This window comes from Myotis brandtii, unplaced genomic scaffold, assembly GCF_000412655.1.
Source record: "Myotis brandtii unplaced genomic scaffold, ASM41265v1 scaffold410, whole genome shotgun sequence".
Lineage (NCBI taxonomy): Eukaryota > Metazoa > Chordata > Mammalia > Chiroptera > Vespertilionidae > Myotis > Myotis brandtii.
Genome location: NW_005365764.1, coordinates 2,620,669 through 2,636,066, shown reverse-complemented (window position 1 = coordinate 2,636,066; position 15,398 = coordinate 2,620,669). Strand labels below are relative to the sequence as shown.

Here is a 15,398-nt window from a genome sequence, read left to right as displayed (position 1 = left end):
CCGTGGTTCTCAACCTTCCTAATGCCGCGACCCTTTAATACAGTTCCTCATGTTGTGGTGACCCCCAACCATAAAATTATTTTCGTTGCTACTTCATAACTGTAATTTTGCTACTGTTATGAATCGTAATGTAAATATCTGATATGCAGGATGTATTTTCATTGTTACAAATTGAACATAATTAAAGCATAGTGATTAATCACAAAAACAATATGTTATTATATATGTGTTTTCCGATGGTCTTAGGCGACCCCTGTGAAAGGGTTGTTCGACCCCCAAAGGGGTCGCAACCCACAGGCTGAGAACCACTGGTTTAGACTAAAGACTTCTCAAGATCTCAAGACAGATCTTGAGCCTAGGATTTGGCAAAGAATGAAAGGAATCTTCCTTTATCCTTCAGCCTCCTGAGAACTGCTTAGAGTTTAAAATCAGTTAATAATCAGAGTTCTGCTTTATAAGGATAATACTTTAACCCAGAATTACCCAGAGAACGTGTATGTAGCAGCAATGTAAATGAAATTTTCATAATAAAGCTGTCGGTTATCCTGGAAATCATTCATGTTGCAGTTGATCTCAGAGGAGCCTGCCCCTTTAACAGTCAGAGTGATAAACGGTGGCAGGGCGGGTTCATCCCAGGCGTAATCCAAGGAGGTCATGGGCTTCACTTCAGTTCGGAGCCTGGGCTCAGCTACGCCGTGCTGAGTAAAGACAACCGGGACCTACAGCGATGGCAAGAGGAACAGGGCTGTCACTCACTCTGGTGTTATTGGAACATGACTTAGCACTTCCTAGGTTTAAGTTCCAGATCCTTCCCAAATGAATCCTACTACACACACCACAACCACAAGTGAGGTTCATCATCTTGCCTCTTGACTTTCTAATCACCTTCCAAATTATAAAAAGCCCACCAGTTAAATGACACAGGTAATCGCCTATTGGACAAAGGGCTTTTAGAAGCTTTGCAGCAATTACGAAGGGAAGCAATTCTCCCCTTTCAGTGGCATCTCTGCCACCCTCACCCTTGTGATATACTCTGAACACAGAAAAGCACAAAAATGTTGGAATTCAGCTACAGAAAGTCACATTATAAGACACTGTCATTCAAAGGCATAATTTAAAATAGAATCTAATGGTTTCCAGTTTGGCTTTATTTGTAAGATTTATAAAAATGCTCACTGCAACTGAGTAACGGTATAGCTGCCCCTTCCCACTGTCATTGGACAATCTGACTCAGGCTCCTCTCTCCATGTGGAATGTCCACAGGGCCACCATGTTGACCCAACAATCTAGTCACATAAGCACTGGCGACTGACAAGTCACTTCTGGGTATGGCTGCCCAGCAAGCAAAATAACCAGCAGAAACCACCTCTTAAGGGTGAGGATTTATAGGTTGTCCAGCCACAGAGATTCCTGTATGGCTTCTTTTAAACCCACGTTTAAAATGCATTTCATTATCTTAAGGGCAGTACATACTCCACCCTCTTCAAACTGGCTCTAAACTCCACGTGATACCTTAGAAAAGTTGTCAATTCGGAAAGGAGGGGGCAGCTGGTCTGTGTCACTAAAGGAGATCCTGTAGGTAGCTCCTCGGAGTGTAATTTCCACGCGCAGGAAGAAGCATTTTCCCAAGGTATCTCTGCAGAAAAAGGAAACAAAAGAGGCTGCATAAAATGGAGAGAACCAGTCACAGTTCACGTTCCGCTCATACTTCCCACAATCACAGGACTGCTTAGACACCAACCAATGCTGCTGTGTGTTCTTTGATCACATTAAAAAGGTAGGAATTGACAGTATAATCACACAATGAAAAAGAATTTATTCAAGCAATGTTTGAATAGTATGTTGTAACTGGGCAGCAAGATCTACAAATTTTACTTAGTGGGTTTGTTTGGGATAATGGTGTCAGTGTAGCAAATGAGTAAATGCTGGTTGAATAGAATTGTTGATACTAGAGTACTTTTGACATGGACACAGAGCAATTTCATATGGTTCAAACTAATATACTGATGTTACTGATCACCAGGGTTCTCACTATAGGACAAAGGCAGGTGAGGAAGAATCCTCTGTAATGGAGGTACCAGTATGTGATCATAATTTTTATATATTTTTATGTGTGCACGTATGTGTGCATATTTAAATAAAGACATATCACTGTAGAGAATGAAAAACTGTTCTTTACAGAAGACTATCAGTTAATAAATGTCGAAGAAATGAGAGAATCAGAAAATCACCATTTTGCAACCACCAATGTAATAATTGATTCAGATAAGAACCATGGAACCATTGAGTGAAAGGATTTTAGGAAACAATATACACACAGTCTCAAATTATCCCCAGATGGATTTTTTTGTTTACAAAGAAGAAAAGGTAACTCTGTAAGAAAAACCTGTTAGACACCAGCTTAACCTCACGATGATCCAATTTAGCAACATCAGTAATGGGACAACAGCTGTCACAGCCCAGGCCTCCAGATGTGACGCAACAGGAAACATACAATACCACATATGTAGTATTCTTACCAAAAAGGTTTTACCCAAATCTATATTAGGAAACTATCAGGAAAATCCAGGAAATAGGACATTCTACAAGAAACTGGCTTGAACTCTTTAAAAATGTCAATGTCAATAAAGACAAAAAAGGAAAAGTGATCATTTAGATTAAAGGAGATGAGCTAAATGGGTCAAATAAAATGCATGATCCTTGACTGAATCCTAGACCAGGAGGAAGGGGCTACTATGAAGGACATTTTAAAGAACTATTTATTAGAAAACAAATCAATATTAAATTTATTCAGTGTGTAATATTAGTATATGTATTTAGAAAAACGTCCTTGTCTTTAGGTGATGAGTGAAGTTTTTACGGCTGAATTACCATGATGATTTCAATTTACTTTCAAATGGTTCAGAAAAAAAATGTATGTATGTGTATGGAGAGAGATCAAGAACACAGCAAAACGATGAAATGTAATAAATCCAGGAAAAAGATGTACAACTCGTAAGTTCTCTGTAGGTTGAAGCTGTTTCCAAATGACATGGTGGGGAAAGTGGGGAAAACAGATGGCATTTGTCTATGCTCAGTACTTCAGGACGTCATTTCAAAAGGGTTAACAAAGGTAGAGTCATTTCCGCCCCACACCTGGTACTTACTTTCCTTCTTTTTCTTTTTTTAAACGTAATCAGGAGTAGCTGTTTTATATAATCTCAAATTGGCTTCCCCTTCTAACACAACAGATCTGGACAGCCTCCTCCTCAGAGGTATATACACCAACAGTGGCTTTAGCTGCAGAACTTCTCCTTTTCCCCCACCCCTCTGCAGACCCCAGTGAAATCTTGTGAGAAACACATGATACTGACAAAGAGTTCTGATTGAAGAAGGGATGAGGGCACTGAAGACCTGACCATTTGGCTCCCTGGGCCTCTAAAGTCACCAGCTTAGACCCCCAACTACTCTTAGGAACAGAGCCTGAAAACCACTACACCAGATGTAATTAATTTTACTAAGGGCTATTGACAAAATGAAGGAAAATAGAGCTCTCTCTCTCTCTCTCTCTCCCTCTCTCGCTGTCTCTCTCTTTCTCACCTGTGCCTTTCCTCTCTAGCTCATGCGCCCCCCTCCCCCATCTCTCTGGAGCACTCCAGCACCTTTCCCCCTCTCTCCCTCTCCTAAGCTCCAAGGGCCCCTTCTTTTGCCCCTGTAACTTATTCCCCGAGCCCACACAGCCCAGCTGGCTCACTTTTTCTAACTCTGTGGCTTTCTAAATAAACTTTCACTTGTATTAGTGGGGGAGAGAGGGAATGAAAGAAAATAAAACCTCAGATAATGCATTTTTTAAAAGTCAACTATAGGTACTGCTGTATATCATCTATTATTTTTCTGTTCCCTTACAATGGTGTTCTCAATGAAGAACTAGCCGTAACTATGAAAGATTAAATTTTGCTTCTAAATGTGTTGAAATAGCACTGATTTCAGTGTCTTCAGCTTCAAAAGCATTTGATAAAAGAAACTGAGGAGGACACAAACAAATGGAAAGGCATCCATGGTCGTGGATCGAAAGACTTAATATTGTTAAAAGATCAATGCTACCCAAAGTGGATTTACATATTTAATGCCATCCCTATCAAAATCCCAAGTTTCCCCCCCACAAAAAAACAAAAAATTTCATCCTAAAATTTAGATGGAATCCCAAGGGACTCCAAATAGCCAAAATAATCTTGAAAAAGAACAAAGTTGGAGGTCTCACACTTCCTGATTTCAAAACTTATTATAAAGCTACTAATCAAAACAGTGTGATACTGGCATAAAGACAGACATATGGACAGAAGAGACAGAAAGCCTTGAAATAAATCCTCACATACAGAGTCAAATAATTTTTGACAATGGTGCCAAGACCATCCCATGGAGAAGGGAGAATCTTTTCAACAAATTTTGAGATAATTGGATAGCCAGAAACAAAAAAGTAGTGTTGAAATTTTACCTTATACCATCTATATATATAAAGGCTATGGAAAGTGTCCCCTCAGAAGTTCGACTGGGAGACTGGGAGTTCAATCACTCACTATGACCACCAGGGGGCGGCGCGGAACGAAGGAAGGCCCCAGCTGGCAGCCAGAAGGCCCCGATCAGCCCTGATTGCCGGCCAGGCCTAGGGACCCTACCTGTGCACGAATTTCATGCACCAGGCCTCTGGTATACACATATCAACTCAAAATGGATCAAAGACCTAAATATAAGGGCTAAAACTATAGAACACTCAGAAGAAAACACAGGGTAAAGCTTCATGACATTGGATTTGGCAATGATTTCTTGGCTATAACACCAAAAGCAGAGATAATAAAAGTTAAAGTAGATAATTTGGACTACATCAAAATTAAAAACTTCTATACAAAACACAATCAACCGAGTAAAAAATGGGCGAAAATATATGCAAATCATATATCTCAAAAGGGGGTTAATATCCAGAATATACAAAAGATTTCTGTAACTCAACAACAAAAAAACAAACAACCCAATTCAAAAATAGGCAGTACAAATGGCCAGCAAGCACATGAAAAGAAGCTTAATATCACTAATCATTAGGGAAATGTGAATCAAAACCACAATGAGATGTGACCTCACCCATCAGGTTGACTACTATCAAAAAAGCAGAAAATAAAAAGTGCTAGCGAAGATGTGGAGAAATTGGCTGTGCATAGTTGGCTGAAATGTAAAATGGTGGAGCTGCTATAGAAAACAGTATGGCAATTCCTCAAAGAAATAAAATTGGAATGACCACATAAAACAATAATTCTACTCTGAGTATGGACCCAAAAGAATCAAAAGCAGGGACTCAAAGAGATATTTATACACCCATGTTCAGAGCAGCACTATTCACAACAGCCAAAAGATAGAATGCACCCCAAGTTTCCCTCAACAAATCAATGGATAAGCAAAATGTGCTATATTCATACAATGGAATATTATTCAGCTTAAAGGAAGGAAATTCTGACACATGTGATAATGCAGATGAACCTTGAGAACATTATGCTAAGGGAAATAAGCCAGTCACAAAAAGACAAATACTGTATGCTTCCACTTATCTGAGATACCTAGGGTAGTCAAATTCAGAAAAAGCTGAGCAGGGGCTGGAGAAGGGGGAAATGAGGAGTTGTTGTTTGATGGGTATAGAGTTTCAGTTTTGCAAGATAAAAAGAGTTTGGAGATCGGTGGCACAACTATATGAATGTACTTCACACTAGTGAACTTAAAAATGATTAAAGTGGTAAATTTTATGTACCTGAAGCCCACAAAACAATCTCTGGGCCTTTGTGTTATCTTTCTCACATGGTATGTGTATCTTACCACTATTTTTTTTAAAAACTTCGAATACTTTTTAAAAAAGCATTTGATGAAAGCAGAAGGAAGAGTCATCCTGGGCTTGTTGAGGCTAAATTTGGTTGATTTTTCTTAACAAGGACCTGAATGTCACTGGGTTTGGCAAAGAAGGGCAGATAATTACTGAAACAGCATCAAATGAAAGAAGATTTGGTAAAAGCATTTATAATCAGTGTTAATGTCGAAATGCAGAGTTTTCAGACGTGCTACCCCTTCAACTTGACACCTAAGACCACACCAGTTGCACCATGGTCAAAACTGCTGACATTCCCTTTAACTCACCCCAACAAAAAGTTCACTCATACATACCTGGTCTTTGCAAGTTTTAAGAACTTTGTCTGAGCCAGAAACATGTGCGTCCATTTCATGAAGAGTAGTATTACTACTTACTATTTATAGCTTTATAAATATTTAAAATTTATATGGTATTTATAGCTTACTATTTAATGCACCTCAAACAAAGCTACTTTTTGTCTAAATGTAGTCTCTGAACTTACCTCATGTTGATGTGGAAAGAATTATTCTTGTTGACCTCAAAGCCTCCAGACCAAATACAATTGGGAACATCCATTAATCTGACACACAACAGCTGATCATAGTCATTCCGAGGCCAATGGAACACCACACTGGAACCAGGAAGGGTAGAAATGTAACCGTCGGGATTGGCTGTTCCCTAAAACACACAGAATCACTGGCTTTGGTCAACAAGTCAATTCAAGACAGTAAATGTTTACTAAGTACCTTCTCTGAGCCTGGTCCTCTACCAGAAGCTATTTAGGGTGCCAAAGGCAGGAAATGGTTACATCACAGAACTTACAGCGTTGAAGGGGAGATAAGCCATGACATTAAAACTCCCTGTGCTATTAAACACTAGTAATTCTTCAAAAGTAAACTGCTTACCTGTCCCCTGGCAAATTCCCTCTGTGCGAATGCAAGCTTGTGAGATGATTTATTATCTAACAGGTAACGGGGGGCAAAGATGACCATACAGGTGTCAATATATCGACCTCGGCCTTTCTTGACATCAATACCTACAAATAACAAAAACCACTGCCATGAATTAATCAGAAAAAAAGATAATCCATGGTCTGACAAAAATAAATAGCCTTCACAATTACTTTGTTTCTCTAAGAAAACAATTATATCACTCAAAGAGGCTGTCAAGCCTTCCAAGAATGGAATGAAAACAGCAAGCACACTCGAAGTATTATTCTTTTACCCACTTAGGCCTTAAAAAGTCTCAGTGGCAGTATCGATATCCCCATAACTCCTAGCTTCTTCATAAAGTGTGTATCATAACAACAGCAACTAAAAAACACAGGTGTTCAGTCATAGATACCTTTGGTTTCCATTTATGAAGCTGACTACATTTCTGCTCACATCTGGGACACAAAATTCCCACTAGAGAATTTGCCCCTTTTACAGGATACAGTAGAAATTTCAGATTACTTCATTGGATTCTGACTACCCTGAACTCAAAGGACTTTTCTCTAGTATTTTCTTTTAGCTGTTGGCCCAAGAATCCAGCTAAAACCGAATGTAAAATATTATAGAATTCATTCATTCATAAAATACATGTTTTCAGCACCCACTATGTACAGGGAGAAAAAGGCAAACAAAACACATAGCATGAAAAGACAGTCATAATCAAACAGAAGGAAATCTCAAAACACTCGAAGAAAGGAAAAAAATAAACAGCACTGAATTAGCTTTAAAAATATGATTGTTTTTTAAAATATGAAACTCAGTGGGAATGACTATTTGTTCATTCACACAATAAATATAGCAACTGGGCTGGACTCTGTTTATACAATGATAGAAATATTTATAGTACAGATAATGAATATAATAATATTAATTGACCTCTTAATACAAGTTACACCCTCTACCAAAGGCTCCACATTTAGTTCTCATAACAACCTTATGAGTTAGGTATTTTCATTCTTTCCATTTTACAGATGAGGAAACTAAGGCATAGAAAGAAGGTAACTTGCCCTAGGTCACACAGCCGCCTGCCTCAGAAGCCCTTGCTCACATCACGATGAGACATGTAAAAGGACCCTACTCAGCAGTCAACTAGAGAACCATAAAAAGGAAAGAGACCTTAGGATACAACAACTAGGTGTCCTGGATGGCCTAACATAACCGCAATTATCAATATTCCAATCTGTTAACTCTGTAATTCATCTGTGCTGGCTTGAAAATTTGGGTGTGCCTTCAATATAAGTCTTCAATATAAAAGACTGAGCAAATCTCAAAAACAACCATCTCCGAAACCGTATTTAAGAAATGTTCGGGAATACTGGAACAGACAGATATTCCCTATCACTCATATTTCTGTAACACACACACAAAAGCATTAATTGTCAGAAACTGACATTATCATAGCTAGCTGATCTCAACTAATATAAAGTCTGCCCACAAAAAATGTGTTTACTTTGACATTATGAAAAAAATCTACAGTACCGAGACTCAATTTTTGGAGAAAAAAAAAGTAGGCTTTTTTTGTTTCCCTTTTCATCTTAGATTGCTCTGGCAACCCCCCAGTAAATGAATAGCTGATAAGATAAAAATGTACAAAATCCCTCTTTTTGGAGGTACATGTGAGGCCTCCCTGAGCTTTGGACTGTGTTTTAAACTTTCCTGATAGGGAGCTAGTTATCTATCGAACTCTCCAAAAATATTCAAGTAAGAGATTCCACAAATTCCCTTGATATTATATGCCAAGATTTCATGAACCTTAAGAATTATAAAGTCCTATCTTAGCCCACTCCATCTATTGTTTTCTTTGGTGTAAAAACAAAATTCAAATCATAGTCTTGTCCCTAAAAACATATGTAATAAGTTTTAATGAATGCTCCCAGCACAGCAACTTTCAAATTATGTGCCACAAGAATTTTTAAAACATGCAATACCTGACTATTTAGTCAGGTGCACAGACCTCTTTTCCCTTAGATCGTCAAATAAAAAACTGACAACTCAACACAACAGCGTCCAGTGTGAATGCCCTGTCTTGAACCATAAATATGTAGGTCACATAATAGAGTTGTAACTTACCGGTCACATCGCATAATAAGGTTTTGTCTCATTGGTTAATTCTTGGCACCAGGAATCTTTATATACAAGTATAGGCACCTGATTTTTTTTTTTAAGTCACTTTGGAGTAAAAAGGGTGGGCAATTACTTTTTCTTTTTCTTCTTTTTTGTAAATCAATCAAAACTATATCTTTGTTTTTTACTGGCAAAAAATATATTCTTTGGTGTGCGACAGAATTTTAGTAATTAGTTTGTGTGCCAAGCGATGAAGGAGGTTGAAAATCGCTGTCCTAGCATGTAAGTTTACACATGCACTCAAATGCATAGTTGTGATTGGCCAGCTCGATTTGCCTCCCTGAAAGAATTCTGTGATTCCTTAGCGCCAGCTGCTAAGAGCTCCATCACCCCACCCCGCAATTTGTTCCAACTACAGTTTCTAGCCAACCTGCAGTAGCTTACTTTGGAAAGTGTATCAAGGACAAGATACCCCAAAAGAAAACCAAACACAGCATGAAACAGCCTTTGCCCGTTCAAGGGGCGGAGCAAACAATGTGAACAAAAGTAAAGAAAATGATCCTCAGCTGGAGGGTCAAATTAAAGTTTATTTCTTCTGTTAAAAATCTTAATGTCAACTTTAAAGGAGGCAGTCCCAGGACAAGGGAGAATGCTCACAAATTCAGGTTTAAACAACACGGAAAGCAAACTCTACTTGGAGGAGACTCTATTACTAATAAAACCTCAAACACGTAAGTCCTTGAGTCTGCGTGGGCCCCAGGGCAAATCGCTCGAGGACACCACCTTAGGCTCTCCTTCTACAACATGACTATTTCTGCCCTGTCCGATATGCAGCCACTAGGCATATGTGGCTATTTAAATCCATTAACACTCAATAAAATGAAAAGCTCAATTCCTTGGTCACACTGGCCACGTTTCTTAGTAGCTACTCCCAAGTGCTCGGCAGCCACGCGTGGCTAGTGTTACCCCACTGGACAATGCAAAACAGAACATTTCCCTCCTCGCAGAGAGCTCAACGGACAGCACAGCCCGAGATGGTTTTCCAACGTTTGACAATGAATGGTGCTTGGATCCTTGGAAATTATACACTAGGAAGGACGCACAGCTAACATTTTAAACCTGAAGCATTACTTAAATAATCAAATTTATCGTAACTCTGCAGAAAACCTGTTGAGAATTCCAGGTGGCTCTGAGGTTTATAGGTGCAGTATGCTCCTCTCACCACCCCCCACCTCTATAAGCAAAGCCCGTTCAGTGGGCTTCTAATTACTATAACCACCAAGTGCATTTTATTACATTTTCTGCTTCAAATGTGCACACTGCAATCATAATCCCACTTCTGACCCAGACTTCCCCTTTGCATCTGGGCAAGTCACTTAACCTCTCTGCTTCAGTTTCAAGGAGAACAATGCTTCTTACCCTCTTAGGGTTTGCAAGTTTTAATGAATGCGTGGGAAATGCCTGGAGGATGAAAAAAGCATTCTAAGTGTTCCTATTATCCCCATGAAAAACAAGGATTTAAGCCAAACTGATACTTTAAGTTAAACAGAGCCGCAGACCTCAAAAGGGGCAGTGTTTAGGTAGCTCCTTAGATCCCTAGAATAGATCTGTGCTGACAGCCATCAAGCATTCCGAGGAAAGATACCTCACCCAATGCCAAATGAGAAAGTCAGCACCTGCGGCCAAGCCTAAAATGTATGGTCAGCTTACGGTCCCAGCCTGAGCTCAGGGCCAAGGGTCTGATTCCCCCGCTGCCCCCCGGGTAACCCACCAATGTTATAGATCAGCCCTGGGCGGTTTCCGTGCTGGATGACTTTCAGAGCTCGGACACCACTCCCACCATCCAGGGAGAAGCCCTGACACCAGCCCGGCATGCCTTCAGGATGAATCCCCCTTCCGATTCTCATCGTGCAGCTGTGGGGCAGAAAAGCAAAGGTTGATACATTCATCCATAAGCAAGTCTTGTCCACCTGTTCTAATCAGGAAACAGTGCTGTAGCTAACACCCCAAATTACAACTCTAATGTTGACTCTTCCTCACTCATGTGATTCCCAAACACAGCGAGGCAACTGCTGGCAGTTAACCCCCTATCTTACAGGCAGCCACAGTACAACAATGTGCAAAATGTATGGACGTCTTCAACTGAACACTTTAAGAAAAAACATTAAGATTCTACAAGCATAAGACATACAGAAAATGCTAAAATATCTATTACTCCTCTGAAAAATAAGGATTTGAGTCAAACTAATACTTTCCTGACTGAGGTGTTCAAAGGTTCATGAAATAGCCTGAACATATAAGGAAAGTGTGCCCAAAATTCTTTAGATGCAAGGCAAGCATGTGCAGACGATGTGGCTAAAGGTACGTTCCCTCCATGGTCTGGTACTATTACAACAGCAAAGCTCTGTTTAGTTGGCCAATATCTTATCGTGGGCCTTAGAACCATCATTCCTGAATGTGTGTTCCAGTTCTGCCACTAACAAGCAACATAACCTTGGGCAGGTAACTGTCTCTCTCCGAGCCTCAGTTTCCACATCTTAAAATAAAACAGTATTTCCTGCCCTGCCCAATCCACTGGGATGCTGGGAGAATCAAATGAGATGGTCTATATGGAAATGCTTGGGGAACTACAAATTCCCTGGATAAAATAAACTGTTATAAATGTCAGGAAGAGTGAGACTGGGCTAGCGTCTGTATGACCACCATGTCCAGACCCCAGTCAATCCTCTCCTGACTGCAGCAACAACCTAGCCTCCAGCCCTCCCTGGAAGACTCATCTGCACCCACTGGCATGTGGTGCTCCCTAAACCTTCCTCTTAAGCTTGTAGGAAGCATACTTCTGCAGATACCAGGGTGTGGCATTTTAGGAGTATCAAACATGCCATTTGGATTATTGCTACAAATTAAGACTCCTGTAAAAGGCAGAATGTTAAAACCAAGAACAAAAGTGAATTAATGCTCATACCATACATTAGAAGGACATGTCATCTAATCCTCACAATTGCTGCTTCTCCCTGCCTTTAAAAGTGAAAGGAGTGCTTGAGATCTTAAATGGCACCTTACACAAAATGACCTGGCTTGGATTAATGGGGCAGAGGCTTTACCAGAGGTCCAGTCACCCCCACACACACCCCCACGCCAACTCCTCTGCCTGTGCTGAGCTGACAGCAGAAGGGAGCCATGCAGAGCACAGAACATGTGGGTTTCTCTTCATTGGCAGAGTTATGAATAGAACTACTCCAACACACGTAAAATAAAACTAGCTTTCATTATAAACCAACCAAATGGTTTATTTTCACTATCAAGTAACACAGAAATTAGAGCCGAAAGAATCCCATTAGGTCATGGTCCTGCTCCCCTGCCAAGTCAGGATTGTTATCTACAGTACAATTCTACTTACACGGATACACTCTAGCCTTTGCTAATTTTTCCCCTTCCCTAGGAACTTATTTCCCCTTCCCATAAATAACTGTACTCACAGGTTCGGCTGCTCTTTGTCAGCATAGCAGAATAGGAGGGGGCTCAGGCTCCGGGCCAGCTCATGCTCCTCGAACTGGCCTGCAGCATCTGTCTTTGTGTTGTCCTGTCTGAAGATCAGCGGTAACCCTTTAGGAAGGAGAGGAGAGGTATACATCAATCCCACCCAGTCTCTCCAAGACAGACGTAAACGGTAAAGTTAATTTTTTTTTTAAACAATCAAGGGGAAAGAGTGAAAATTGAATTAATTTAGTGGGCTCATTTTGTTGTCTAAGAGGACATTTCTGACCATGACTGAGCACTAATTATGGAAGCAGGAAAGTTCCAGCAGCCCAGACTGTTGGCGTTAGTCTATTGGCTCCATTTAGTCAGCTGAGCAAAAACCTGAATTCCCATGGCCAAAGCCAAAGGCCCACTTGAGCAGCCTCTATACCAGTGATGGCGAACCTTTTGAGCTCGGCATGTCAGCATTTTGAAAAACCCTAACTTAACTCTGGTGCCGTGTCACATATAGAAATTTTTTGATATTTGCAACCATAGTGAAACAAAGACTTATATTTTTGATATTTATTTTATATATTTAAATGCCATTTAACAAAGAAAAATCAACCAAAAAAATGAGTTCGCGTGTCACCTCTGACACGCGTGTCATAGGTTCGCCATCACTGCTCTATACATACCTGTTTTGTTAATCAACCAATACGGAGCAGAAATGAAGATCTTTAGGGATCCTTCTGCTCGACACACAATCCGGATGGTGAGGTTCAGCTGCCGCCGGTTGGTATCATAGAGACGCATTCTTACCATATAGTTTTGGGTTCCAGGTGGAATGAGCAATTCTTTACAGAGTGGAAAATTCTCCAGTGATACCCCTAAAGGAGATATAAGCCATTGTCTTTCTACGCTCTCACGTTAGTTTGTTAAAATACCCAGCAGTCAAACGAAATTGGATTCCTTTTGGAAAAATCAGTAACTGTCTCTTACTAGCAAAAAAGATCTCATTAGAACGGCCATTTTCCTCTAGCTCGGGTGAGAATACATATGAAGCAAACAAGATGGCCTGGAAGCCACACTAGGGAGTCTGAACTGCAGAGTTAGAAAGATGAAAATACCAGAAAGTACCAGTAACAGCTATGAGTATTAGGAGCTTACTAGACATCAGACCCTGTGCTGGGTGCCTAGACCACAATAAAGGCAAGGACAGGGTCAGAGTCAAGGTTTCTGCAGCCGAATGCCTGGCCTCAGGTCCCAGCCTGGCCTTCCCAGCCGCATGGTGCAGGGTGAGCGATTTGCCCTTGCTGTGCCTCATCTCCAAACGGGGATAAAGACAGTATCTCCATCGCAGGATTGCTGTGAAAGTGGTGGTCCATGGAGAGCAGACTGGGAAGATAGCGTGGTGGTGTGCACAACAGAGTGGTGGTGGGTGGGAGGACGTGTCCATTCCACCCAGGGACTCATAGACATTTGTTGAAGAAGTACTTAAATGTCAGAGCACAGACCTCTTTTCTTCAGAAGGACACCTAGCACTGTACCACTTTTGTGTTCTAAATGAAGCTCGTTGACATGTAAGTTTATCGCTGTGGGACACAATTTCAATGAGTTTCAGATTCCTATCTGTACTAGGGGGATAGCAGCTGTCTCTCTACCCCAAACGTGCCATTGTGAAGATCAAATGAGAAGATATACAAAACTGTAAAAAGATAAATATCTAAGGCATCATTTTTTCAGCATTTCTAGAGCAGCATTAAAGAAACATACTTCCTGCCCAAACTCCAGCAGCTCCTCTTTGCTGTAAGTGCTACAAATAGGATAATGATTCTAATGATTCTCTACCTCGAGTTCATTCATCCCTAAAACTGAACGTACTTGATGAATTCAACATTCAATTTCTTCATCAGGAATGGGACAAATAAGTACTGCGTAAGGATGACATGAGCTCATGTGTGTGAAGCACTTGACATAATGCATGGAGGACAGTACGTGCTTGGCAAATGTTTTTCCCTCCTGAAAAGAGAGGGAGAGAGCCCTGACTGGTTTGGCTCAGTGGATAGAGCGTTGGCCTGCGGACTGAAAGGTCCCAGGTTCGATTCCGGTCAAGGGCATGTACCTTGGTTGCGGGCACATCCCCAGTGAGGGGTGTGCAGGAGGCAGCTGATCGATGTTTCTCTCTCATTGATGTTTCTAACTCTCTATCCCTCTCCCTTCCTCTCTGTAAAAAAAAATCAATAAAATATATATTTTTTTAAAAAAAGGGAGAGAGAGATGATTTTGCTCCTTTTATAGCTGGGAAAAGCCTGGTCTGAAAAGATGAAGTGATTGCCTACAGTCATACATCAAGTGAGCAACGGAAGAAAAAAGGCTCCGTTGAGTGCTTCCTCTGGAAATCTTTGGAATCTGTTCAATTATTTTCTTTTGATAATTTTCTACCTTAGAAGTTTGACATTTTTTAAACTACATAAATCCTTTGAGCTGGTTTACTGAGATAGTGTATAGGCTATAATTTCTCCAAAATGTTTACCAAACAGTCACAAAATACTCACTGACATTTTCATAGAATTGCTACCAATGATAATTTGACTAAACCCTTACCCAGTTCAATGTTCTGGGCCGTGTCAGCGGTGTGGAGAGCCACCTCTTTGCCAGGTTTCAGGGTCCCATTAATGGGCATTCCTTTAACATAAAAATCCAGTTCGCAAGGGAGCAGGTTGCAGATTACCACAGTTGGCAGGAGATATATGGTATGCCCCGGCTGCCTGAAAATCTGTTTTGCACTATCAGAAAATATGTTTGAGGGCATGTAATCTGGATAATTCTCTTTCTTTATGGCCACACAAAACCTATGAAGACAAAATGGTATAAAAACCACCAATGAAGAACTTGAATTTTCTCTCCTTAGCTGAGTCTGAGAGAGCATAGCATTAAAATGGTTCAATAACCCAGTAAGATACCTACAATTTAAGTCAGAATAAAATGTAGAGATTTTAAATGTTCCGCTTTGT

The 15,398-nt window shown here is 40.4% G+C and overlaps 1 protein-coding gene across 2 annotated transcripts in view; it reads right to left on the bottom strand.

Annotated features, from left to right (window-relative positions):
- The window catches only part of VPS13D (vacuolar protein sorting 13 homolog D (S. cerevisiae)), a 237,730-nt gene that overhangs the window by 108,137 nt on the left and 114,195 nt on the right, over nt 1-15,398 (bottom strand). For both annotated transcript variants that reach the window (XM_014545506.1, XM_005873452.2), the window contains 8 exons: nt 14,989-15,236; nt 13,080-13,271; nt 12,402-12,528; nt 10,694-10,836; nt 6,772-6,902; nt 6,369-6,544; nt 1,513-1,636; nt 484-719 (listed from right to left, as the gene is read on the bottom strand). In XM_014545506.1, coding sequence (XP_014400992.1) covers nt 484-719; nt 1,513-1,636; nt 6,369-6,544; nt 6,772-6,902; nt 10,694-10,836; nt 12,402-12,528; nt 13,080-13,271; nt 14,989-15,236 — 1,377 coding nt within the window. The remainder of the gene's footprint in view (nt 1-483; nt 720-1,512; nt 1,637-6,368; nt 6,545-6,771; nt 6,903-10,693; nt 10,837-12,401; nt 12,529-13,079; nt 13,272-14,988; nt 15,237-15,398) is intronic.